This window comes from Coregonus clupeaformis, chromosome 33 (genome assembly GCF_020615455.1).
Source record: "Coregonus clupeaformis isolate EN_2021a chromosome 33, ASM2061545v1, whole genome shotgun sequence".
NCBI lineage: Eukaryota > Metazoa > Chordata > Actinopteri > Salmoniformes > Salmonidae > Coregonus > Coregonus clupeaformis.
In genome coordinates, this window is record NC_059224.1 from 22,568,341 (window position 1) to 22,593,492 (window position 25,152).

Consider the following 25,152-nt stretch of genomic DNA (forward strand, 5'->3'; position numbering starts at 1 on the left):
AATACTGTGTTTGTAAATTATGTCTGAGTGTTGGAGTGTGCCCCTGGCTGACCGTTATTTTTTAAATGTATTTTTATCGTGCAGTCTGGAATTGTATGTGTCGAATTTACTTTTACTTTGTACTTCTACTCAAGTATGACAATTGAGTACTTTTTCCACCACTGTACTTAACTACATTTAAAACCAGATACTTTTAGACTTTTACTCAAGTAGTATCTTACTGGGTGACTTTCACTTGAGACCCCCGAATGTCACCGTATAATTTGCACAAATGGCTGCATGAAGGCTTTTAGCTGCCAAAGCAGTCTTTGGTCCTGATGAAGATGTAACATAACACAGTCAACTGTGCTAAGATGAGTTCATTCATATTCAGTAGTGGATAAAGGCGTAGTAGAAGAGAGCACTGACAGCCAATAGAGCAACAGAGAGCATCATATTCCTCCTGTTCTCTCCTCTCAACACCTCCAGCTCTTTATCTAAATGAGAGGGAACAAGGGTCAGTCCATAATGTCCCACACACACATCATTCATTCAGGATCCAGTTTCACAATAACACCTATCCTACAATTCTACTATATGAATTGTGTATCACATTTTCTATGAAACAAACGTTTTCCTTACCATACTTTTGCATCCTTTCGTTCATTATCGTCATTTCATCCTCCAGCGATTGTCTGTCGAGTAGAGGGAGATTAGGAATTGTGCTTTCATCACCGTCATCATTATCAGAATCGTTGTCACCATTATCATCACCTGTCTTGATCAGAGAGCTCCTCGCGCCGCCGTCTGAACTCTGCCCTCTCGATACTGTCGTGACATCGCAACCGTCGCTCCTCAACACGATCAATCTGTGTAGGGGACATATCGATGATTAAATATCTCTGGCCATAACATTGGGTGACACCTGTGAATTGTCGCAAACATGGTTCCCTAATATGGTAGCAATATACTTCGCCTCTTCCTCTCTTGCTAAGGTGAGCTCACGCATGGTATCCAATGTCTGAATGAAGCTTGTTAGTTAACGTAGCTAGCTAGCTAACGTTAGTTATCTTGCTTGCAATTTCCAGAGCAATGTAACGTTATGCCACGTGACGTAAGAAACCATCAAATTACTAGTTACTAGTGTAACGTGTCTTACCTCGCTAGCAACGCTGACTTTCTCTCTCTTGTCCTTCGATTTTGTCATTTTGTGAGAAAAACACACCAAAATAAACGACCTGCCGCGAGTACAACAATTCTTCTTCTTGGGGTTTCTGCGAGAGGAGGATCTAATCTCGGAAAATGCCACCCCTAGCTGTGTGGAGTATAGGGGATAGTGCACGAGGTGAATGTTACGCACATGCGATTCAAACCATTCTTTAATGTAGGCTACTATTGCACTTTTAATCTAGATTATAGAGCAGCTGTGCGTATGATGTATCAAATAGTATTGTTGCCAGTGATGCCCCTTGTGATACTGCAGTCAATTGAGCCGACACACGCAAAACGCAATCAAGCCATTCGCGCTTCAGTTGCCTCCTGAATTGTGCTGCGCGAATACACAACACTTTACGGTAACGGGTAGGGAAACTGAGTCCGACGCACTCTCATGCACAGATAGAGACGTGAGCTACAAATTGTTTCAAGCAAACAGTTTGAAGCACACTTATTAAATCTTCCACGATACCAAATCGTTTATTTCATTTTCTTGCCTTATCAAAAAGTACCTTGATTTCACGGGTAGAGTAGAGTGAGGCTGCAGTAGCCAACCGGGGGTGCTGTTTTACTTTTTTCCCTAGACTCCAATCCCATTCGATGCATTAAACGGATGTGGGTGGAGCTATGTCTACTTAAAGAGTGCTAATTTAAAAAAACTCACAAAAGCTCTGACGAAGGCTTTGAAGCCGATACGTAAAGCTTATTAAAGAGCAGTGATACTAGCAAGAGCAGTGTGCGGGTTTCTTTTTCTCTCTCACCTTATTCAACTGTTACCATGCACCTGCAAAAAAGATAGCTCAGATATGCGAGTGCTTTTTGAATTTGATTTTATATATATTTTTAATAACTACATTTACTTGGTCTCTCCTCACATTCCTTATCTTTCTTTTTTATTAAAAGTAATTATATTACAGTAAACTTTGATGAACCTTATGTCCAAAAAAACATATTTTGAAATGTGTGCCACTATTAGATCAATAATCCATTGTCATTAAAACTGCAAAGCATAACATGCCCATATTATGCCAGCTACAATACACATTAAACTACAGTGTTTTTTCAATCTTGTAGCTGCCATAATATGGGCATGTTATGCTTTTCAATGTTAATAACAATGGATTATTGATCTACTAGTGGCACACATGTCACAAAGTGTTTACCATCCATTTTTGCTGCGTTAAAATTGAATTATAATACCTCAAAGTTCACTATAATAGGCCAAAACAAGAATGTATCTACTAGTGGCACAAGTCACAAAACATCTTTAAAATGGCATAATATGGGCATTTTCTGGTATGCAATAGTCATCACACTGGATTAATGATCTACTAGTGGCACACAAAAATAAAGTCTACCAGCCATTTTTTGTGATTTTGTTGTTTTTACATAGGGGTCATCAAAGTTCACTGTAATATAACTATTTTGTAGCTATCGTCTCTATCTGTGCATGCGAGTGCATCCAACTCAGTCCCCCTACCAGAAACATGTGATATCGTAAAGTATTGTGTATTTGGAAAACACGGGATATCGTAAAGTATGGTGTATTTGCGCACCAAATTCAGGCGTAAACTGAAGTGTGGTGGCTTGACTGCGTTTTGCGAGTGTCGGCTCACTTGACCGCAGTCCTTGAGATGCAGGATGAAAGACTCAACTGTGCCAGCAGGATTTAGGATTTAGGATTATCATTAATCCACACATTCAGACTTTGACATGCGAGAGAAAAATTATGAAACCCAAGGGATATATCCTACCCACCAAATGTTCACATTAAAATACTGTTGCTGATATTTCTCTCCAGCCTGTCAAAAGCCCATGGCACCAATCGGAACGCACGTCTCTCAGGACAAGGGGACGCCAACTAAGTACGCGCGGATGGAGAGCTGCTTGGAGAGTGTTGGCGGTGCATAATCGCATTATCTGATCTGCGAAAACGCAGCCCAGTCTCATAAAGATATTCTTTATTAGTAGTTTTTTTAAATTGTTTTCTCCCATTCATTAAAATGCCACTCTTCATAAACCGAGACCAGATATTTGCGCACCAAGTGCACCTTCTGGAGCACAAACTGCGGGTATGTCTATTTTTTCATTTAGCGTAAATTCAACAGGTATGACAGGTGAAGCTAAAACGACTGTCAGTTATTTTGTGAGAACAATTGTTAATCGTTTAGTTAGTAAGCTATAATAACTATTCGATTAATTACAAGGCCTATTTTATTTATTATCTTTAGTAAAGGAATTTAAATGGAATCAGATAAACCTCACTGACTTTACAACGTCAATAAACTAGCAGCGTTGGCTAATCTGTCCCGAACGTTTCCAGAGCAAAGAAGAACGCATTCTGGAGTTGGAGACTGAAAATGCCATTCTTCACCTGAGGCTCGCCGATGTGAGTTGAGTCATTGGAGAATACATTTTAATTGACTGTGATATTTTAACACCCCAGTCAGTGCCCATTGTGTAGGTAGCCAAGCAAAGGTCGTGGTACCCAATTTAAGCACATCATTGGGTGCCACAGATGGATAAGTTTACTGTCTGCATAATTTAATTAGAGTTTAAGAACTGTGTAAAAAGCAATATATAAACATGTTATTTTTGCTTGTTTAACACGTTTCCTGTCAATGTTCACTTCATGGATAGCTCCGAAATGGGCCCAGTATGGAGGCATAAAATGAACACTAGCCACCAACCAAATGCTGGTAAAAAGTCTGAGTGGCTGGTTAATTTTTTTATTTACTACGTCCTTCCTGGACCAAAAAGTGGGTTTCGGATGTCAAACTGGTGACTTGTCACTGTATGTCTTGGTAATGATGGTTTCTTACCCTCTTCTCCCTCTCCAGTGTCTGGGGAAACTTCGTCGGGATCATGCGGAAGAGGCAGAAGCAGAAGCCCAGAAGCGTTGGCAGCACCAGAGAGTTGTGCAGCAAAGCACCCAGTCTGCCCTGGCCAAACTTCTGTCTGAAGTACAGGTACATACAACGCCAGAGTTGCACAGCAGTATTGTTTGGTTTGGTTTAGTTCAGAGGAGGAAGGCCAACATGGTGTCCATTGGGGTTGCCATGGGCAGGGTTGCCATGGGCGCCAAGAGAGACGTCATCACTACCAGCACAGGCACCAGCGAGGTGCCCTCACTCTCCTACGTGTGAGTGGTCCTTTACTGTTTGTGTGTGTGTGTGTGTGTGTGTGTGTGTGTGTGTGTGTGTGTGTGTGTGAGTGAGTGATGGCCTGAACACACACGAACACACAAACACACATTCATGGTATTATTTGTGTGTTATTCTAGATTTTGAAGCAGGACCTGAGAGAGGTGTTTGCGGTGTATGTGAACTTCGCCACTGAGCTGGAGAACCAGAGCAGGCTGCTGCTGGAGCAAGTCGGCCAAGCCAGCTCCGCCCTCCAGGGCCACCATGGCAATGACGTGCACAGTGAGTAGACTATCTGTGGTCGGATTTATGACATCACTCAATCGATGTGTGTCACTCTTATCCCCTTGTACTTCTGCTTCTCTGTCTGTTTCTCATTCTCTCACTCCCTTTGTCTTGCCTCTTTTTCTCTCTCTTTTTCTCTCTCTTTTTCTCTCGCTCTCTTTCTCCCATTCTCAAGTATCTTATTTACCGTGCCCCTAGGCCGTAGTTAAGAGGTTGGTTACCTTGGGGATAATCCTCTCTCCCCCTCTAACCCCTCCCTCACCCAGCCCTCCAATACGACTCTGTCAGCGAGGTTCGGCAAGGTTGTGTGGCCTGTCCTCTTCTGCGTCACCTGGTTGCCATGGTGACAAGCTCTCTGTTGGGCTTGAGGAACTTATCCCACGTGACTTGGTTAAACCTGGCTGTCTGTTGGGCCTGTGGGAAAAGCCCCTAGCCTATATATACCTGACCCTATTGGCTTTGTTTACCACAGGACCAGGGTCAGTTTTGTTGTTTGGCTTGAAATAGTTTATGTAGGTGTAAGGTAGTAGCGCTGATCCCAAATCAGTCAGCTTTTAGGCACAAATATTGTATTTATGAACCAGTATCATTTATTACAATATATTAAGCATTATTCATGTAATTTTTAGATAATGGATTCATATTTTGCTGTTGCGAATTCTCTGTTAAAAAAATTAATATCCTGGGTTGGACCATGCACTTGCATCTCGAGCTACCCTTCATTCAGGAAGGATGTCAGATGGGCTACCCAGCCTCCTATCAAAACAATGACTTTGATTAATCCATCAACTGTCCCTGTAAGTCCGGCACAATGAGAACACAAATAACCCCTAAGGCTTAGCTCACGAACAGTACATGTCAAATACAATAACCATCAGCAGCAGGAGAGGATCTCTTTCCTTAGCTCTTACTCTGCTTGTTGTAGCTGTAGTTTGCATTCCCTAAGAGGAGGTTAGTTACATGTCATAGTAAAGAATAGTGAGGAGGTCTGGCTCTTGAGACTAGAGTTCACCATTCGCTTGTTTGATGTCAGGTTGTCTGTCATGTCGTCCAGAGGATTCCAGGAGTTCTTGTATCCCTTTGATTGCTTAATTGCATGGCGTGTGAGTGTATGAGTGGGTGTGTCCATGTGTCCACTGAGATTAAGGACTTGGGTCAAAAGGTCTTACCTGGACTAGGCCCAATTATTTGTGTTTCTCATGGTATGACATTGCATTTGGTATTTGTATTTATTATGGATCCCCATTAGCTGCTGCCAAGGCAGCAGCTACTCTTCTGGGGTCATGCAACATTAAGGCAGTTATATACAATTTAAAATATTACATGACATTATATTTCATAACACTTTACCCAATATATTTAGTGTGTTCCCTCAGGCCACTACTCCACGATCACATATTTACAATACAACATCCATGTGTACGTGTGTGTAGAGTGAGTGTCTATATGTATGTGTGTATGTGCCTGTGTGTGTGTCTCTTCATAGTCCCCACTGTTCCACAAGGTGTATTCTTACCTGTTAAAAAAACAATCTGATTCTACTGCTTGCATCAGTTACCTGATGTGGAATAGAGTTCCATGTAGTCATGGCTCTATGTAGTACTGTGCGCCTCCCATAGTCCGTTCTGGCCTTGAAGAGACCTCTGGTGGCATGTCTTGTGGTCCTCTGTAGCTCAATTGGTAGAGCATGGCGCTTGTAACGCCAGGGTGGTGGGTTCGATCCCCGGGGACCACCCATACGTAAAAATGTATGCGCACATGACTGTAAGTCGCTTTGGATAAAAGCGTCTGCTAAATGGCATATTATATTATTATTATTTGTGGGGTATGCATGGGTGTCCGAGCTGTGTGCCAGTATTCCAAACACACAGCTCGGTACATTCAGCTCGTCGACACCTCTCACAAAAACAAGCAGTGGTGAAGTCAATCTCTCTTCCACTCTGAGCCAGGAGAGACTGACATGCATGTCATCAATGTTAGCTCTCCATGTACTTTTAAGGGCCAGCCGTGCTGCCCTGTTCTGAGACAAATGCAATTTTCCCAAGTCCCTCTTTGTGGCACCTGACCACACTACTGAACAAAAGTAGGGCCTGTAGGACCTGCCTTATTGATAGTGTTGTTAAGAAGGCAGAGCAGCGCTTAATTATGGACATACTTCTCCTTATCTTAGCTACTGTTGTATCAATATGCTTTGACCATGACAGTCTACAATCCAGGCATTGAGTGGCTTAGCCTGGCACATGGATGATGTTACGGTCACGGCTTGTGCAACACCATTGAAGCAACAACAAAAAAAGACCTCATCATTTGCCCTTTGGTTATTATATATGATAGTGCTGTTATTATCTTGTTCTCTATCTGTGTATCTGTCCTCAGGTTTGCAGGCTCAGGTGGAGGCTCTAGAGCGCTCTCTACAGGAGGAGAAGGAGCGGAGCAGGACTGAGAGGGAGAGGAGGAAGATACTTCACAACACCTTGGTGGTGAGGATCTTGACTATATTTTAATAGTCTACAGTGACTTCCTCCCTTTTCTGTCTCTGTCTCTCTGTTTCTCTCTCTTTCTCTCACTCTCTTTCTTTCTCTCTCATTGTTGCTCTTCAGGAGCTACGGGGGAACATCAGGGTCCACTGCAGAGTGCGTCCGGTCCTTCCCTTTGATGATGGCCAGGGATCAACATTAGCAATAGGGTTAATACCCATAAAGTACTGTATATTTTAAAGGGATACTTCAGGATTTTGGCAATGATGCCCTTTATCTACTTCCCCACAGTCAGATGAACTAGTAGATACCATTTTTATGTCTCTGTGTCCAGTATGAAGGAAGTTAGAGGTAGTTTCTCGAGCCAATGCTAACTAGCGTTAGTGCAATGACTGGAAGTCAATGGATATGTACTAGCATGCTACCTTCATACTGGACACAGAGACATAAAAATGGTATCTACTAGTTCATCTGACTCTGGGGAAGTAGATAAAGGGCATCATTGCCAAAATCCTGAAGTATCCCTTTAATTAGTGCATTTAACATCCTCTTAGTAACAGCAATTTAGAACTGTACAGTTTTATAATAGTCATGATTGTTTTCTGTTCAGGCCTGCTACAACAGAAGAGGTGGTTCAGGCAGTTAATGATGTGAGTACATGCAGTTTCATCTAGTTAAAGGTCTGATTTATTGTTAGGTCTGTGATTGGGTTGAATGAGTCATTCTGAAATCGCCTGCCTGCCTCACCTATTTCATTTATTTTGTTTTGCCTGTTTTTCAGGATACAGTTGTTGTGAATTGTACTAGAATGGGGAACCCGGGGTTGAACAAGATGTTTGAGTTTGAGAGGTATTATAACATGTTATAACATGATAATAACTGTCCTTTGATTATTGTTGCTATTCTATATTTACATTCTGTCAGCAGTTGTATTGTAGTATGTGTCACAGCTTCAGATGTATGAAGCTTATCAAGCATGTGTTTCCATGGTGTTGTGATTGACAGGGTGCATTGTCCTGAGGACTCCCAGGATGCTGTGTTTGAGGAAGTGAAGCCTCTCCTCACCTCTCTGCTGGACGGGTGAGTTAATATGACCCTGTGCTGCTGAGGGGAAACACTGGTCGCTAATTTAATTGTATTGCCTCCCTCACAGCATCTCAGAACTCTAAAATATATTTTAAAAGCCTACACCGTGTACCTCCTATATACAGTAGATATGATTGCCTCAGAGAATTAGTGTTGTGATAGAACGCTCCATTGATCAGGACCAGAGGCAAAGCAGACAATGTGAAACGTTATTAAATGGAGCGAAGCAGAATGAGGAAATAAATCCAGTGAGACGACGTCTGAATAACAAACAGCTGAGTTAATAGAAACAGCAAGTGTTTATTTCACAGACTGATTCTCCTATTGTTCGGTCAGGTATAACGTGTGCATCATGGCGTACGGACAGACAGGTAGTGGGAAGACACACACCATGATCGGCTCCCAGGCTGAGGACCACTCAGGACCACAGGGGGAGGCCCGGCAAGGCGTTATTCCCAAAGCAGCCACTGAACTCTTCAGGTGAGAGAGAGAGAGAGAGAGAGAGAGAGAGAGAATAAAAAGTGTGGTGTTTATACTGGCGTTAGGGTGATGAGAGAAGGAGCTATACTTGTGTATTTTTGTATGTGTGTGTGCTATCTGACAGGCTGATATCGGAGAAGCCTGCTGAGACTCACACAGTGGAGGTGTCTGTGGTGGAGGTGTACAACAACGAGGTGTTGGACCTGCTGGCTAAAGACGAGGACGGGGTTGCCATGGGCGCCAAGAGAGATGTCATCACTACCAGCACAGGGACCAGCGAGGTGCCCTCACTCTCCTACGTGTGAGTGGTCCTTTACTGTTTGTGTGTGTGTGAGTGATTAATTGAGTGAGTAATTATGTACAGAGCCATATCTATGGGATTGGTAATAGAATAGTGAAAGTTTGTGTGTGTGTGTGAGATTTATGTGAGTTGAAGTATTGCTGACTGACTGTGTTCTCCTTCCAGGTTGGTGAGAAGCTCAGCAGATGTGATGCAGCTGATCAGCTCTGTTCTGAGGCTGAGGGCTCGCTGCCCTACACTGGTCCACAGAGACTCCTCACGCTCTCATCTCATAGTCACCCTCACTGTCTCCTCCAAGAGCCCCAACGCACTGGCTCTGGGTGAGACACACAAACATATCTGATTATCAAATTGTATTTGTCACATACACGTGTTTAGCAGATGTTATAGCGGGTGTAGCGAAATGCATGTGCTTCTAGCAGTGCAGTAATATCTAACAAGTAATATCTAACAATTTCACAACATATACCCAATACACACAAAACTAGTAAGGAATGGGATTTAAGAATATATACATATATATATGGACAAGCAATTGCAGGTAGCGAGTGTAACACAATGTCTTAGTGCTATTGATTGATTGATTTCTTGCCATGATATCTTGCCGCTATATTCCTTTATTGACTGTGTTTGTGGTGTTGTGCTGTCTAGCTCGTAGGTTGCAAAGCGTCAAGAAAGACATGCAGCGCAAGGCCCAGAAGGAGTGGTGGAGCCCCCGCTGTCGCCGTGCCAACCCAATGGCCCGCCAATCGGGGGACGAGCGTTCCACTAGCTCCTCCTCCTCGCCCTACCACTCCCCCAGCCACTCTCCCATTCACTCCTCTTGCCCCTCCCCCAGAGCCAGCACCGCCCAGGCTCCCTTCAGGACCAAACTACAGCTGGTGGACCTTGCAGGTAGCGAGTGTGTGGGTGAGTCGTGAAAACAATGCCAAACTCATCCACCATGGTCTGTGATTGTTGTGTAGCAACAGTGTTCTGTCCGGTGGTGTAGGGGGGATGACTATGTGCATGCTGTGTGTGTAACTGTTTGGACGTGTGTTTGTGTAACTGTAGGTATGTCAGGGGTGACAGGCGCTGCCTTGTGGGAGACGTCGTGTATAAACCGCAGTCTGTCTGCTCTGTCTGACGTACTGGGAGCTCTGGCAGAGCAACGGCCACATGTGCCCTACAGAAACAGCAAGCTCACACACCTACTGCAGGACGCCATAGGTAACACATACACACACACAGACAGTTTGTTCTTTTCCTTGACTGCAGTTGATAATGACTAACCATTCTCCTCTCCCCTCTCTTCTCTATCCTCTTCTCCTTCTCCAATAGGTGGGGATGCGAAGCTGCTGGTGATGCTGTGTGTCTCTCCCACCCAGAGGTATATGACTGAGTCTCTACAGTCTCTGGGCTTCGGCACGCGGGCTCGCCAGGTCCAAAAAGATACCCCTCGCAGGAAGAACATTGCCCTCAAACTGAAGTAATGAAAGGAGAGCAGAGCAGAGGAGTATAGAAGAGAAAGGGGAGAGAGGGGAGAGAGGGGAGAAAGGGGAGAGAGGGGAGAAAGGTCCAAGGCTGTGATGGGATGGTCAAGGGTAGAACAGAGGTTCCCCTCAAGTAGGGTTGCAAAATTCCTGGAACTTTCAGGTTTTCCAGAAATCCTGGTTGGAGGTTTCTGCTTATTCCCTCCTGGTTCTGGGAATCCTCCAACCGGGATTTCAATTTATTGAAAGTTACAGGAATTTTGCAACCCTAACATCAAGTGAAGGCTGAAAATAGTTACATGTGGGCTCTGTGGCGTAAATGTTATATTTATGTAAATATATTATTTAGTAACTTATCTTGTTGCTTTACTTATACATGTACAATTGTATGTTTATCTAGCTGTTTGAACACCAAATTGGGTTGGTTTTAAAATATTTAGTTTGACAGATTATGAATAATTTAAATCTATCTCCCCTCTTTATGTCCTCCCAAATAGTATACAATATGTACTTGACCAACTATTTTATATTGTAGAATTGATTCTTAGATGCAGTATTTCCCTTGGTTTTTAAATAGATGGAGAAATAATTTAGGCTAGTTTCAAATTTTTATTTTTTTGTGTGCACAATCTTAGACTGAAGAATGGTAAATCACAGGCTTTAAGGCTTATACTGAACAAAAATATAAAATGCAACATTTGGGTCCCATGTTTCATCAGCTGAAATAAAATATCCCAGAAATGTTCCATATGCACAAAAAAACTTATTTCTATCAAATTGTGTGCACAAATTGATTTACATTCCTGTTAGTGAACATTTCTCCTTTGCCAAGATAATCCATCCACCTGACAGGTGTGGCATATCAAGAAGCTGATTAAAAAGCATGAACATTACACAGGTGCACCTTGTGCTGGGGACAATAAAAGGCCACGCTAAAATGTGCAGTTTTGTCACACAACACAATGCCACAAATGTCTCAAGTTTTGAGGGAGCGTGCAATTGGCATGTCCACCAGAGCTGTTGCCAGAGAATTGAATGTTAATTTCTCTACAATAAGCCGCCTCCAACGTCGTTTAAGAGAATTTGGCAGTACGTCCAGCCGGCCCCACAACCACAGACCTTGTGTAACCACGCCAGTCCAGGAACTCCACATCCAACTTCTTCACCTGCAGGATCTTCTGAGACCAGCCACCCGGACAACTGATGAAACCGAGGACTTTTTCTGTCTGTAATAAACCCCTTTTGTGGGGAAAAACTCATTCTGATTGGCTGGGCCTGGCTCCCCAGTTGGTGGGCCTGGCTCCCAAGTGGGTGGGCCTATGCCCTCCCAAGCCCACCCATGGCTGTGCCCCTGCCCAGTGATGTGAAATCCATAGATTAGGGCCTAACTAATTTATTTCAATTAACTGATTTCCTTATATGAACTCTAACTCAGTAAAATCGTTGAAATTGTTGAATGTTGCGTTTACATTTTTGTTCAGTATATATTTGTTAAATAAATGTGTGGGCTTGCTTTTAATGCCTTTCTTATAAACCATGCACTTATTTTAGTGTTTGGAAGCCTCGATATTTGTTACATGTATTTTTGTTACATTAAAAACTTGAATAAACACATTTAGTCCTTTACTGTATTTTATTGCTTACAAAACTCTGGGGAGCCAATCAGGATTCACGTATTTCTGTCGTAGCTACGTAAATATCATGTGACCAAATAGATTTTATAACAACAAACGCGCCACTCCCCCAATGACCTCGCCCTCCCTGTTATGAAACATAACTTTTGACCACTTTGTCATTTCTATCCAGAAAAAACGTTAAATACATAGTTAGCACGTTGACACACCAGTGGTTTCGAAGAAGGTAAGCAGTGTCGTTTAAGACTCTTTAGCTAGCTAGCTACCTGGTTGTGGGGAGAGGCAATTTGATGTGGTGAACATTGACTTCGGTATCTAGGAACGGGGTGTGAATTATTGATTGTAAACGATAGTTGTTTTGTCGTATGATCAGCGAAGCTGTATTTTATCATAGTTGTACCTTTTTCTTTAGCTGTGAATATCAAGTATTGAATGAGAAGGACTTTAGGACTGATCAGAAACCTCCCACAATGCTGAAAACAATTGGACAAGCTCTGTTTTCGACTGGTTTGCAGAATCCAAAGTTTACACCTAACGAGGAGAATAAGGTTGGTGGTTCTTGGTACCCATTCAGCTTTGATATTGACAAACCTTTTCTTGTTGAACAAGTGCAATGTTACAACAAGCACACCTAGTACTTTTTATCCTCCAATTGTGTCCGTGGTGGGGTTTCAGGCTCCAGACTATGAGGTCCGTACCTATCAGACTACCAACTGGATAAGCACTACTCTGACTGGTATGGAGCAGGAGGCTGCGATGAACACTGGGTTCCGACGCCTGTTCAACTATATCCAGGGCAACAACCACAACAGTGAGTCACACTTTATTTTTTTTATTTTAATTTTTGTCATTTAGCAGACGCTCTTATTCAGAGCGATTTACAGGAGCAATTAGGGTTAAGTGCCTTGCTCAAGTGCACATCAACAGATATTTCACCTAGTCGGCTCGGGGATTAGAATCAGCGACCTTTCAGTTACTGGCACAACGCTCTTAACCACTAAGGTACTTGCCGCCACAGTTCCAGTCATTAGGTGTTAGGCTACTTCAACTGTAGCTCAGTTGGTAGAGCATGATGCTGTGCAACGCCAGGATAGTGAATTCGATTTCCAGGACAAAGCATGACTACATCCCTTTGGATAAATATACACTGAGTGTACAAAACATTAGGAACACCTTCCTAATATTGTGTTGCACCCCCTTTTGCCCTCAGAACAGCTTCAATTTGTTGGGGCATGGACTCTACAAGGTTTCAAAAGCATTCCACAGGGATACTGGCCCATTTTCATTCCAATGCTTCCCACAGTTGTGTCAAGTTGGCTGGATGTCCTTTGGGCTGTGGACCATTCTTGATACACACAGGAAACTTGAGTGTGAAAAACCCAGCAGCGTTGCACAAACCGGTGCGCCTGGCTAGGGCTGTGGTAGTCATGAAATTTTGTCAGCCGGTTATTGTTATGCAAAAGCCTGCTGGTCTCACGGTAATTAACCGTTAATTAACAAACACATTTAGCATTTCCAGGCCTCCACACATACAAGCCGCTGATGTGCTCCTTTGGAACATCTACATAAAAAAAAGTCTAATAAATTAATGTAAAATACACCTTCACAATAAATCCATTATTTATTTTAGTCAGGTCTAAAGAAACATGATACGAAGAAAATGTATTTTAAGAAGAACAGAATATGAGTTGGCCTACTGTATCTTATCTGGCTATGCTCCATGCCATAGGCTGTAGGCTAGTTTATTTAGCTGACAAGATATGCTTATAAGTCCCGTGCCATTATTTCATTTTATATGATGAATGGATATGTTTTACATCACGGAGCGAGTGCGCATATGACATGGCTATATTGAGTGTAAAAGTGATCACTTGAAACAGGTCCTATATGCTAGATTTAGAGTTATTTGGCCACTTTACTTGTGAATGATACAATCTTTAGAATGTCTTAGAAATCAAAACATACAGTGCATTCGGAAAGTATTCGGACTCCTTTACTTTTTCCACATTTTGTTACTTTACAGCCTTATTCTAAAATGGATTAAATCGTTTTTTCCCCCCTCATCAATCTACATACAAACTGAAATATCACATTTACATAAATATTCAGACCCTTTACTCAGTACTTTGTTGGAGCACCTTTGGCAGTGATTACTGCCTCGAGTGTTCTTGGGTATGACGCTACAAGCATTCTTCTCTGCAGATCCTCTCAAGCTCTGTCAGGTGGGATGGGGAGTGTCGCTGCACAGCTATTTTCAGGTCTCTCTAGAGATGTTTGATCAGGTTCAAGTCCGGGCTCTGGCTGGGCCACTAAATGACATTCAGAGACTTGTCCCAAAGCCTCTCCTGCATTGTCTTGGCTGTGTGCTTAGGGTTGTTGTCCTGTTGGAAGGTGAACCTTCGCCCCAGATCCTGAGCGTTCTGGAGCAGGTTTTCATCAAGGATCTCTCTGTATTTTGCTCCATTCATCTTTCCCTTGATCCTGACTAGGCTCCCAGTCCCTACCACTGAAAAACATCCCCACAGCATGATGCTGCCACCACCATGCTTCACCGTAAGGATGGTGACAGGTTTCCTCCAGATGTGACGCTTGGCATTCAGGCCAAAGAGTTAAATCTTGGTTTCATCAGACCAAAGAATCTTGTTTCTCATGGTCTGTGAGTCTTTAGGTGCCTTTTGGCAACTCCAAGTGGAATGTCATGTGCCTTACTGAGGAGTGGCTTCTGTCTGGCTTCTGTCTGGCCACTCTACCATAAAGGCCTGATTGTTGGAGTGCTGCAGAGATGGTTGTCCTTCTGGAAGGTTCTCACATCTCCACAGAGGAGCTCTGTCAGTGACCATCGGGTTCTTGGTCACCTCCCTGACCAAGGCCCTTCTCCCCCGATCGCTCAGTTTGGCCGGGCGGCCAGCTTTAGGAAGAGTCTTGGTGGTTCCCAACTTCTTCCATTTGAGAATGATGGAGGTGACTGTGTTCTTGGGGACCTTCAATGCTGCAGACATTTTTTGGTACCCTTCCCCAAATCTGTGCCTCTACACAATCCTGTTTCAGAGCTCTACGGACAATTCCCTCGAGCTCATGGCTTGGTTTTTGCTCTGACATGCACTGTCAACTGTGGGACCTTATATAGACAGGTGTGTGCCTTTCCAAATCATGTCCAATCAATTTAATTTACCACAGGTGGACTCCAATCAAGTTGTAGAAACATCTCAAGGATGATCAATGGAAACAGGATGCACCTGAGCTCAATTTCGATTCTCATAGCAAAGGGTCTGAATACTTATGTAAATAAGATATTTCTGTTTTTATTTTTTATAAATTAGCAAACATTTCTAAACCTGTTTTCACTTTGTCATTATGGGGTATTGTGTGTAGATTTATGTGGATTGTTAAACATTTAATCCATTTTAGAATAAGGCTCTAACGTAACAATGTGGAAAAAGTCAAGGGGTCTGAATACTTTCTGAATGCACTGTATATGGGCTGCATGGTGCGACAATCAGCTATTGATGATTTGAGATAGAAGCAAAAAAGCTTGCGCTCTGTTCCTTGCCTCAGGCTGCTCAGCTGTTCTCTCAAGTCATTTTCACCCATGACTATTCTCAATTTAATCTTGTCTTTACTAATATGTCAAATTAGTTTTGATTTAGAATGGGCCATTATCGAATGGGCAGGAACAGGGGCAGGGGGAAAAATGTATTCTGTATGGACTCAAATAGGGAATAGAGGCCTCAAGCTTTCCCGCCGTTCCGTTTTGTAGGCTACTTCGGTTTTATAGCGGAGCATGTGCTTAATATGAGCAGCTGAGAAATTAATACAAGAACACTTAATTCACTCCACGCATTACCATTGTTTGAGGAGCATGCTCTCGCTGCCCGACAGGTGATATTCCATCCAAACTGTATGCCGTGGGCTCTCCAACCTTGTTCCTGCAACTACCCTAGTGCTTAATTTGGGAAACCAAGTGAAATCTGTTCGGGAACATCGATAGTAACATGTTTTCGCAACTAAACATATTTCACTAAACTGTTGACAGCCCGTCTGCGCGCTCGAGAATGGAATAAAGGAGAAAGAGGAGGAGATAGAAATGCATGGTGGTGAGAGATTCTGTAGCTAAAGGTAATGTCAATTAACCAACAGCATCGCCTATGACTATATGTTCTCTCCCAGACTCATGGATATACATTTTGGAGTGTAGCATAAGGTAACCAGTCCATCCAGTATGCATAATAATACAGTTCACACTCAAAGGCTAGACTAATGATGTATCAAAGACATCATAAATCAGTTTTGTTGTATGTTTTTCTGCAATGCGTAATATGCAGTAGGCTATGTATTGTATAATGGCACAATCATAATATTAATTCACCTTTTTTTTTCGGGCTTGTGCTCATATGTATGCCAGTTAGGCTCTACACCTGTTATAAATCGGATTAATGTGCTTAATTTTAAGAAGTTATTTGGCCACTAGTTGTGATACAAACCTTATCAAAACATATACAGTGAGGGAAAAAAGTATTTGATCCCTTGCTGATTTTGTACGTTTGCCCACTGACAAAGAAATGATCAGTCTATAATTTTAATGGTAGGTTTATTTGAACAGTGAGAGACAGAATAACAACAACAAAATCCAGAAAAACGCATGTCAAAAATTTTATAAATTGATTTGCATGTTAATGAGGGAAATAAGTATTTGACCCCCTCTCAATCAGAAAGATTTCTGGCTCCCAGGTGTCTTTTATACAGGTAACGAGCTGAGATTAGGAGCACACTCTTAAAGGGAGTGCTCCTAATCTCAGTTTGTTACCTGTATAAAAGACACCTGTCCACAGAAGCAATCAATCAATCAGATTCCAAACTCTCCACCATGGCCAAGACCAAAGAGCTCTCCAAGGATGTCAGGGGCAAGTTTGTAGACCTACACAAGGCTGGAATGGGCTACAAGACCATCGCCAAGCAGCTTGGTGAGAAGGTGACAACAGTTGGTGCGATTATTCGCAAATGGAAGAAACACAAAATAACTGTCAATCTCCCTCGGCCTGGGGCTCCATGCAAGATCTCACCTCGTGGAGTTGCAATGATTATGAGAACGGTGAGGAATCAGCCCAGAACTACACGGGAGGATCTTGTCAATGATCTCAAGGCAGCTGGGACCATAGTCACCAAGAAAACAATTGGTAACACACTACGCCGTGAAGGACTGAAATCCTGCAGCGCCCGCAAGGTCCCCCTGCTCAAGAAAGCACATATACAGGCCTGTCTGAAGTTTGCCAATGAACATCTGAATGATTCAGAGGAGAACTGGGTGGAAGTGTTGTGGTCAGATGAGACCAAAATCGAGCTCTTTGGCATCAACTCAACTCGCCGTGTTTGGAGGAGGAGGAATGCTGCCTATGACCCCAAGAACATCATCCCCACTGTCAAACATGGAGGTGGAAACATTATGGTTTGGGGGTGTTTTTCTGCTAAGGGAACAGGACAACTTCACCGCATCAAAGGGACGATGGACGGGGCCATGTACCGTCAAATCTTGGGTGAGAACCTCCTTCCCTCAGCCAGGGCATTGAAAATGGGTTGTGGATGGGTATTCCAGCATGACAATGACCCAAAACACACGGCCAAGGCAACAAAGGAGTGGCTCAAGAAGAAGCACATTAAGGTCCTGCAGTGGCCTAGCCAGTCTCCAGACCTTAATCCCATAGAAAATCTGTGGAGGGAGCTGAAGGTTCGAGTTGCCAAACGTCAGGCTCGAAACCTTAATGACTTGGAGAAGATCTGCAAAGAGGAGTGGGACAAAATCCCTCCTGAGATGTGTGCAAACCTGGTGGCCAACTACAAGAAACGTCTGACATCTGTGATTGCCAACAACGGTTTTGCCACCAAGTACTAAGTCATGTTTTGCAGAGTTTGGAAATTGCTCCCAAGGATGAACCAGACTTGTGGAGGTCTAACATTTTTTTCTGAGGTCTTGGCTGATTTCTTTTGATTTTCCCATGATGTCAAGAAAAGAGGCACTGAGTTTGAAGGTAGGCCTTGAAATACATCCACAGGTACACCTCCAATTGACTCAAGTAATGTCAATTAGCCTATCAGAAGCTTCTAAAGCCATGACATAATTTTCTGGAATTTTTCATGCTGTTTAAAGGCACAGTCAACTTAGTGTATGTAAACTTCTGACCCGCTATTGTAGACCTCCACAAGTCTGGTTCATCCTTGGGAGCAATTTCCAAACGCCTGAAGGTACATTTACATTTTTTTTTACATTTTAGTCATTTAGCAGACGCTCTTATCCAGAGCGACTTACAGTTAGTGAATACATATTTTTTTTTATACTGGCCCCCCGTGGGAATCGAACCCACAACCCTGGCATTGCAAACGCCATGCTCTATCAACTGAGCCACATCCCTGCCGGCCATTCCCTCCCCTACCCTGGACGACGCTGGGCCAATTGTGCGCCGCCCATGAGTCTCCCGGTCGTGGCCGGCTGCGACAGAGCCTGGATTTGAACCAGGATCTCTAGTGGCACAGTTAGCACTGCGATGCAGTGCCTTAGACCACTGCGCCACTTAAAGGTACCACGTTCATCTGTACAAACAATAGTACGCAAGTATAAACACCATGGGACCACGCAGCCGTCATACCGCTCAGGAAGGAGACGCGGTCTGTCTCCTAGAGATGAACGTACTTGGGTGCGAAAAGTGTAAAACAATCCCAGAACAACAGCAAAGGACCTTGTGAAGATGCTGGAGGAAACAGGTACAAAAGTATATATTTCCACAGTAAAACTAGTCCTATATCGACATAACCTGAAAGGCCGCTCAGCAAGGAAGAAGTCACAGCTCCAAAACCGCCATAAAAAGCCAGACTACGGTTTGCAACTGCACATGGGGACAAAGATCGTACTTTTCTGAGAAATGTCCTCTGGTCTGATGAAACAAAAATAGAACTGTTTGGCCATAATGACCATCGTTATGTTTGGAGGAAAAGGGGGGTGGCTTGCAAGCCGAAGAACACCATCCCAACCGTGAAGCACGGGGGTAGCAACATCATACTGTTGGGGTGCTTTGCCACAGGAGGGACTGGTGCACTTCACAAAATAGATAGCATCCTGAGGACGGAAAATTATGTGGATATATTGAAGCAACATCTCAAGACATCAGTCAGGAAGTTAAAGCTTGGTTGCAAATGGGTCTTCCAAATGGACAATGACCCTAAGCATACTTCCAAAGTTGTGGCAAAATGGCTTAAGGACAACAAATTCAAGGTTTTGGAGTGGCCATCACAAAGCCCTGACCTCAACTACCTCAACTAGCCGGTGCCCCCGCACATTGACTATGCAACGGTACCCCCCTGTATATATAGCCTCCCTACTGTCACTTTATTTTACTGTATATATAGCCCTGACCTCAACTACCTCAACTAGCCGGTGCCCCCGCACATTGACTATGCAACGGTACCCCCCTGTATATATAGCCTCCCTACTGTCACTTTATTTTACTGTATATATAGCCTCCCTACTGTCACTTTATTTTACTTCTGCTCTTTTTTTTTCTCAACACTTTTTTGTTGTTTTATTCTTACTTTTTTTTGTTTAAAATAAATGCACTGTTGGTTAAGGGCTGTAAGTAAGCATTTCACTGTAATGTCTGCACCTGTTGTATTCGGCGCATGTGACCAATAAAATTTGATTTGATTTGAATCCTATAAAAAGTTTGTGGGCAGAACTGAAAAAGCGTGTGCGAGCACGGAGGCCTACCTACCTGACTCAGTTACACCAGCTCTGTCAGGAGGAATGGGCCAAAATTCACCCAACTTATTGTGGGAAGCTTGTGGAAGGCTACCTGAAACGTTTGACCCAAGTAAAAAAATGTAAGGGCAATGCTACCAAATACTAATTGAGTGTATGTAAACTTCTGACCCACTGGGAATGTGATGAAATAAATAAAAGCTTAAATAAATCATTCTCTCTACTATTATTCTGACAATTAAAATAAAGTGGTGATCCTAACTGACCGAGGACAGGGAATTTCTACTAGGATTAAATGTCAGGAATTGTGAAAAACTGAGTTTAAATGTATTTGGCTTCAATTGTAATTACCGTGACTAAACGGTCACATGGAATTTGACTGCAATCATGACTTGTGACCGCCAGTGTGGCGGTTATACGTTCACCGTAACAGCCCTACGCCTGGCACCTACTACCATACTCCATTCAAGGCTTAAAGTATTATTTAACCTGTCTCCTCCCCTTCATCTACACTGCTTGAAGTGGATTTAACAGGTGACATCAATAAGGGATCATGGCGTTCACCTGGTCAGTCAGTCATAGAATGAGCAGGTGCTCCTAATGTTTTGTACACTTAAAGGATTTGACCCACAGCTCTGTGAGCTTAAGTACTGTATTTACAGATCACATACAAGTGTGTTATTTTGCCACAGGAAAGGTCACATGTTCAAGGCATTTCTGCAAAAGAAATCATAATAATTCAAACTAGTGCCAAATGCCCAGCTTCCTGAATCCAGTCACATTATTATATTAACTAAAGAAGGAAAACGTGTGTCTCAAGTGACAGCAGGTGCACATATCTTTTTACGAGGGTGTTGTTTATCATATTTCTGTGTGTTTAGGGCATGTGACATATGGGCAGTAAGTACAGTGGGGAAAAAAAGTATTTAGTCAGCCACCAATTGTGCAAGTTCTCCCACTTAAAAAGATGAGAGAGGCCTGTAATTTTCATCATAGGTACACGTCAACTATGACAGACAAATTGAGAAATTTTTTTCCAGAAAATCCCATTGTAGGATTTTTAATGAATTTATTTGCAAATTATGGTGGAAAATAAGTATTTGGTCACCTACAAACAAGCAAGATTTCTGGCTCTCACAGACCTGTAACTTCTTCTTTAAGAGGCTCCTCTGTCCTCCACTCGTTACCTGTATTAATGGCACCTGTTTGAACTTGTTATCAGTATAAAAGACACCTGTCCACAACCTCAAACAGTCACACTCCAAACTCCACAATGGCCAAGACCAAAGAGCTGTCAAAGGACACCAAAAACAAAATTGTAGACCTGCACCAGGCTGGGAAGACTGAATCTGCAATAGGTAAGCAGCTTGGTTTGAAGAAATCAACTGTGGGAGCAATTATTAGGAAATGGAAGACATACAAGACCACTGATAATCTCCCTCGATCTGGGGCTCCACGCAAGATCTCACCCCGTGGGGTCAAAAATGATCACAAGAACGGTGAGCAAAAATCCCAGAACCACACGTGGGGACCTAGTGAATGACCTGCAGAGAGCTGGGACCAAAGTAACAAAGCCTACCATCAGTAACACACTACGCCGCCAGGGACTCAAATCCTGCAGTGCGAGACGTGTCCCCCTGCTTAAGCCAGTACATGTCCAGGCCCGTCTGAAGTGCATTTGGATGATCCAGAAGAGGATTGGGAGAATGTCATACGGTCAGATGAAACCAAAATATAACTTTTTGGTAAAAACTCAACTCGTCATGTTTGGAGGACAAAGAATGCTGAGTTGCATCCAAAGAACACCATACCTACTGTGAAGCATGGGGTTGGAAACATCATGCTTTGGGGCTGTTTTTCTGCAAAGGGACCAGGACGACTAATCCGTGTAAAGGAAAGAATGAATGGGGCCATGTATCGTGAGATTTTGAGTGAAATCCTCCTTCCATCAGCAAGGGCATTGAAGATGAAACGTGGCTGGGTCTTTCAGCATGACAATGATCCCAAACACACCGCCCGGGCAACGAAGGAGTGGCTTCGTAAGAAGCATTTCAAGGTCCTGGAGTGGCCTAGCCAGTCTCCAGATCTCAACCCCATAGAAAATCTTTGGAGGGAGTTGAAAGTCTGTGTTGCCCAGCGACAGCCCCAAAACATCACTGCTCTAGAGGAGATCTGCATGGAGGAATGGGCCAAAATACCAGCAACAGTGTGTGAAAACCTTGTGAAGACTTACAGAAAACGTTTGACCTGTGTCATTGCCAACAAAGGGTATATAACAAAGTATTGAGAAACTTTTGTTATTGACCAAATACTTATTTTTCACCATCATATGCCAATAAATTCATAAAAAATCCTACAATGTGATTTTCTGGAATTTCTTTTCTCATTTTGTCTGTCATAGTTGACGTGTACTTATGAAGAAAATTACAGGCCTCTCTCATCTTTTTAAGTGGGAGAACTTGCACAATTGGTGGCTGACTAAATACTTTTTTTCCCCACTGTACATAGGGCAGGTGTGGCTTTAGTTTCTATTTAGAACATGTGATATCCTTACCATCTGTCTGTATGTGAGGGACACATGGCCAGTATTAAGCTTAGGGAGTCACTATCTGTGTCACTGTGTGTGTGCGTCTCAGTCATACCCACAGTCTAACTGCCTGTGCCAGGTCCTGGTTATGTGTTGAATATCAGGCCATCTATCATTGGCTTGTGTGTGTTTTCCCTGTCTCTCAGAGGAGAAAGTGGAGATGACCGCTCCAGTGACGTGTCTGGTGGACCCTGGGGCTGGCCCGGCCTGTGAGACCACCTTCACAGTGTCCTTCTACATCCCAGAGGAGCACCAGGCCGACCCGCCCCAGCCCAGCGACCCAGATGTCTTCCTGGAGAACAGAAAGGAGTTCACTGTGTTTGTCAGGTAATGGACCAATACAGGTTTCACTCACAATAGCGGCTGCTGGCGTTTGAAATGTGAGGCAGTATAAGGCCAGCAGTTAGTGTTCATGAACACATCTGTGAGTAGTAGACCATAGACCACGGCACCAGTATCCTTTTCTTTCCTTCCCTCATAAAATATATCCTTCTTTATGCTCCCTGACTTTCCATGCAGGACGTATGGGGGTTTCAACAACATGCAGAAGAGTCGTGAGGAGCTTCTGAATCTGCTAGAGAGCCTCCAGAGGGACGGGGCGTGCTACAAGGACATTCCCTACTACGTCTGTGGCTATGACAGCCCCTTCAAACTAGTCAACCGTAGAAATGAGGTCTGGATCCTCCAGAAGACAGAGCCGTAGTAAGGATTCAAAGTGGTCCCTGCCTTTCTCCCCGAAGTATGCACTTGAACACGCCTCATTTATTTAGAAGTATTGGATTAGTGTAGGCATGGACTAGTATAGAGGTAGTTCCTACCAGATACATTATATATCAGTGGAGGCTGCTGAGAGGAGGACGGCTCATAATAATGGGTGGAACAGAGCAAATGGAATGGCATCAAACACATGGAAACTATGTGTTGGATGTATTTGATACCATTCCACCTATTCCGCTCCAGCCATTACCACCGAGCCCGTCCTCCCCAATTAAGGTGCCACCAACCTCCTGTGCTATATATACAAAAGTATGTGGACACCCCTTCAAATTAGTGGATTCGGCTATTTCAGCCACACCCGTTGCTGACAGGTGTATAACATTGAGCACACAGCCATGCAATCTCCATAGACAAACATTGGCAGTAGAATGGCCTTACTGAAGAGCTCAGTGACTTTCAACGTGGCACCGTCATAGGATGCCACCTTTCCAACAAGTCAGTTCGTCAAATTTCTGCCCTGCTAGAGCTGCCCGGTCAACTGTAAGTGTTGTTATTGTGAAGTGGAAATGTCTAGGAGCAACAATGGCTCAGCTGCGAAGTGGTAGGCAACACAAGCTCACAGAACGGGAGTGCTGAAGCGCGTAAAAGTCGTCTGTCCTTGGTTGCAAGACTCACTACCGAGTTCCAAACTGCCTCTGGAAGCAACGTCAGCACAATAACTGTTGGTCGGGAGCTTAATGAAAGGGGTTTCCATGGCCGAGCAGCTGCACACAAGCCTAAGGTCACCATGCGCAATGCCAAGCATCGGCTGGAGTGGTGTAAAGCTCACCGCCATTGGATTGGAGTAGTGGAAACGCGTTCTCTTGAGTAATGAATCACGCTTCACTATCTGGCAGTCTAGACGGATGAATCTGGGTTTGGCGGATGCCAGGAGAACGCTACCTGCCCGAATGCATAGTGCTAACTGTAAAGTTTGGTTTAGGGGGAATAATGGTCTGGCGCTGTTTTTCATGGTTCGGGCTAGGCCCCTTAGTTCCATTTGAAGGGAAATCTTAACGCTACAGCATACAATGACATTCCAGACAATTCTGTGCTTCCAACTTTTTGGCAACGGTTTTGGTAAGGCCCGTGCCTGTTTCAGCATGACAATTCCCCTGTGCACAAAGTGAGGTCCATACAGAAATGGTGTGGAAGAACTTGACTGGCCTGCACAGAGCCCTAACCACAACCCCATCGAACACCTTTGGGATGAATTGGAATACCCACTGCGAGCCTGGCCTAATCGCCCATCAGTGCCCGACCTCACTAGTGCACTTGTGGTTAAATAGAAGCAAGTCCCCGCAGCAATGTTCCAACATCTAGTTGAAAGCCTTCCCAGAAGAGAGGAGGCTGTTACAGCAGCAAGGGGGGACCAACTCCATATTAATGCCCATGATTTTGGAATGAGATGTTCGACGAGCAGGTGTCCACATACTTTTGGTAATGTAGTGTAGCTATCTTAAAAGTCTGTTCATTTTCAATTGGTGAGGGGGAGTCAACGAGTGCACACGTTGGGGAGGAAGGTAAGGAACTGGACAGCATAGCCCCCATTCCCACTATGATTAGAGTAAGATATGCAGCTTTTTGGAGCAGAACTATAAGTGCCTAAGCAATGTCTGTGACCTTTCGTAATAATGATAGTACAGTAATAAGCTTTATGTCGATACTTAAAGAAATTTAGATACAGAGATGTCAAGGTGCTTTTCAGATGCTGTTCATCTTCAGGTCACTAAAGGGACTGATGATATACTGTAGCTGCTATTTGAGGCATGCCTTTCTACTACATTGTTTACTACAAGGGACTAAGATTTCAAAAATATTTTAACTCAATGCCGTTAGTCAGATGCTAGCATGACAAGCACTCATCTAAGCTAACATTAGCACCTCTTCAGAAAATAAAATGTACGGGGAAGACCTTTGAACTGACACACTGAATTCCTGAGACTCACTTAACTTTTGTTTTAAGCCTTTCAACTTTATTGTGCTCTTTTAC

General features: G+C 43.5%; 3 protein-coding genes across 5 annotated transcripts; 2 read left to right on the top strand and 1 right to left on the bottom strand.

Annotated features, from left to right (window-relative positions):
* Window positions 1-1,273, bottom strand: ccdc167 (coiled-coil domain containing 167). The gene is made up of 4 exons (XM_041860383.2): window positions 1,139-1,273; window positions 754-848; window positions 622-674; window positions 1-476 (listed from the first exon to the last, which is right to left on the bottom strand). The coding sequence occupies exons 1-4, from the start codon at window positions 1,184-1,186 to the stop codon at window positions 370-372; spliced, it is 303 nt and encodes a 100-aa protein (XP_041716317.1). The 5' UTR covers window positions 1,187-1,273; the 3' UTR covers window positions 1-369.
* Window positions 861-10,643, top strand: kif25 (kinesin family member 25). Of its 3 annotated transcripts, XM_041860380.2 has the most exons (16): window positions 1,236-1,324; window positions 2,996-3,266; window positions 3,518-3,583; window positions 4,035-4,163; window positions 4,478-4,619; window positions 6,999-7,102; window positions 7,223-7,323; window positions 7,710-7,749; window positions 7,881-7,948; window positions 8,105-8,179; window positions 8,522-8,665; window positions 8,790-8,966; window positions 9,132-9,286; window positions 9,618-9,875; window positions 10,020-10,175; window positions 10,287-10,643. In XM_041860380.2, the coding sequence occupies exons 2-16, from the start codon at window positions 3,198-3,200 to the stop codon at window positions 10,436-10,438; spliced, it is 1,836 nt and encodes a 611-aa protein (XP_041716314.2). In that variant the 5' UTR covers window positions 1,236-1,324; window positions 2,996-3,197; the 3' UTR covers window positions 10,439-10,643. The 3 variants fall into 3 exon arrangements, with proteins under 3 accessions (XP_041716316.2, XP_041716314.2, XP_041716315.2); XM_041860382.2 differs by lacking the exons at window positions 1,236-1,324; window positions 2,996-3,266 and adding an exon at window positions 861-974; XM_041860381.2 differs by lacking the exon at window positions 1,236-1,324 and having other exon boundaries at window positions 2,821-3,266; window positions 7,223-7,308.
* A 1,533-nt stretch (window positions 10,644-12,176) lies between these two features.
* Window positions 12,177-23,307, top strand: hebp2 (heme binding protein 2). The gene is made up of 5 exons (XM_041861125.2): window positions 12,177-12,298; window positions 12,485-12,620; window positions 12,748-12,883; window positions 22,550-22,730; window positions 22,923-23,307. Exons 2-5 carry the CDS (start codon window positions 12,543-12,545, stop codon window positions 23,104-23,106), a joined length of 579 nt encoding a protein of 192 aa, XP_041717059.2. The 5' UTR covers window positions 12,177-12,298; window positions 12,485-12,542; the 3' UTR covers window positions 23,107-23,307.
* The last annotated feature ends 1,845 nt before the right edge of the window (window positions 23,308-25,152 follow it).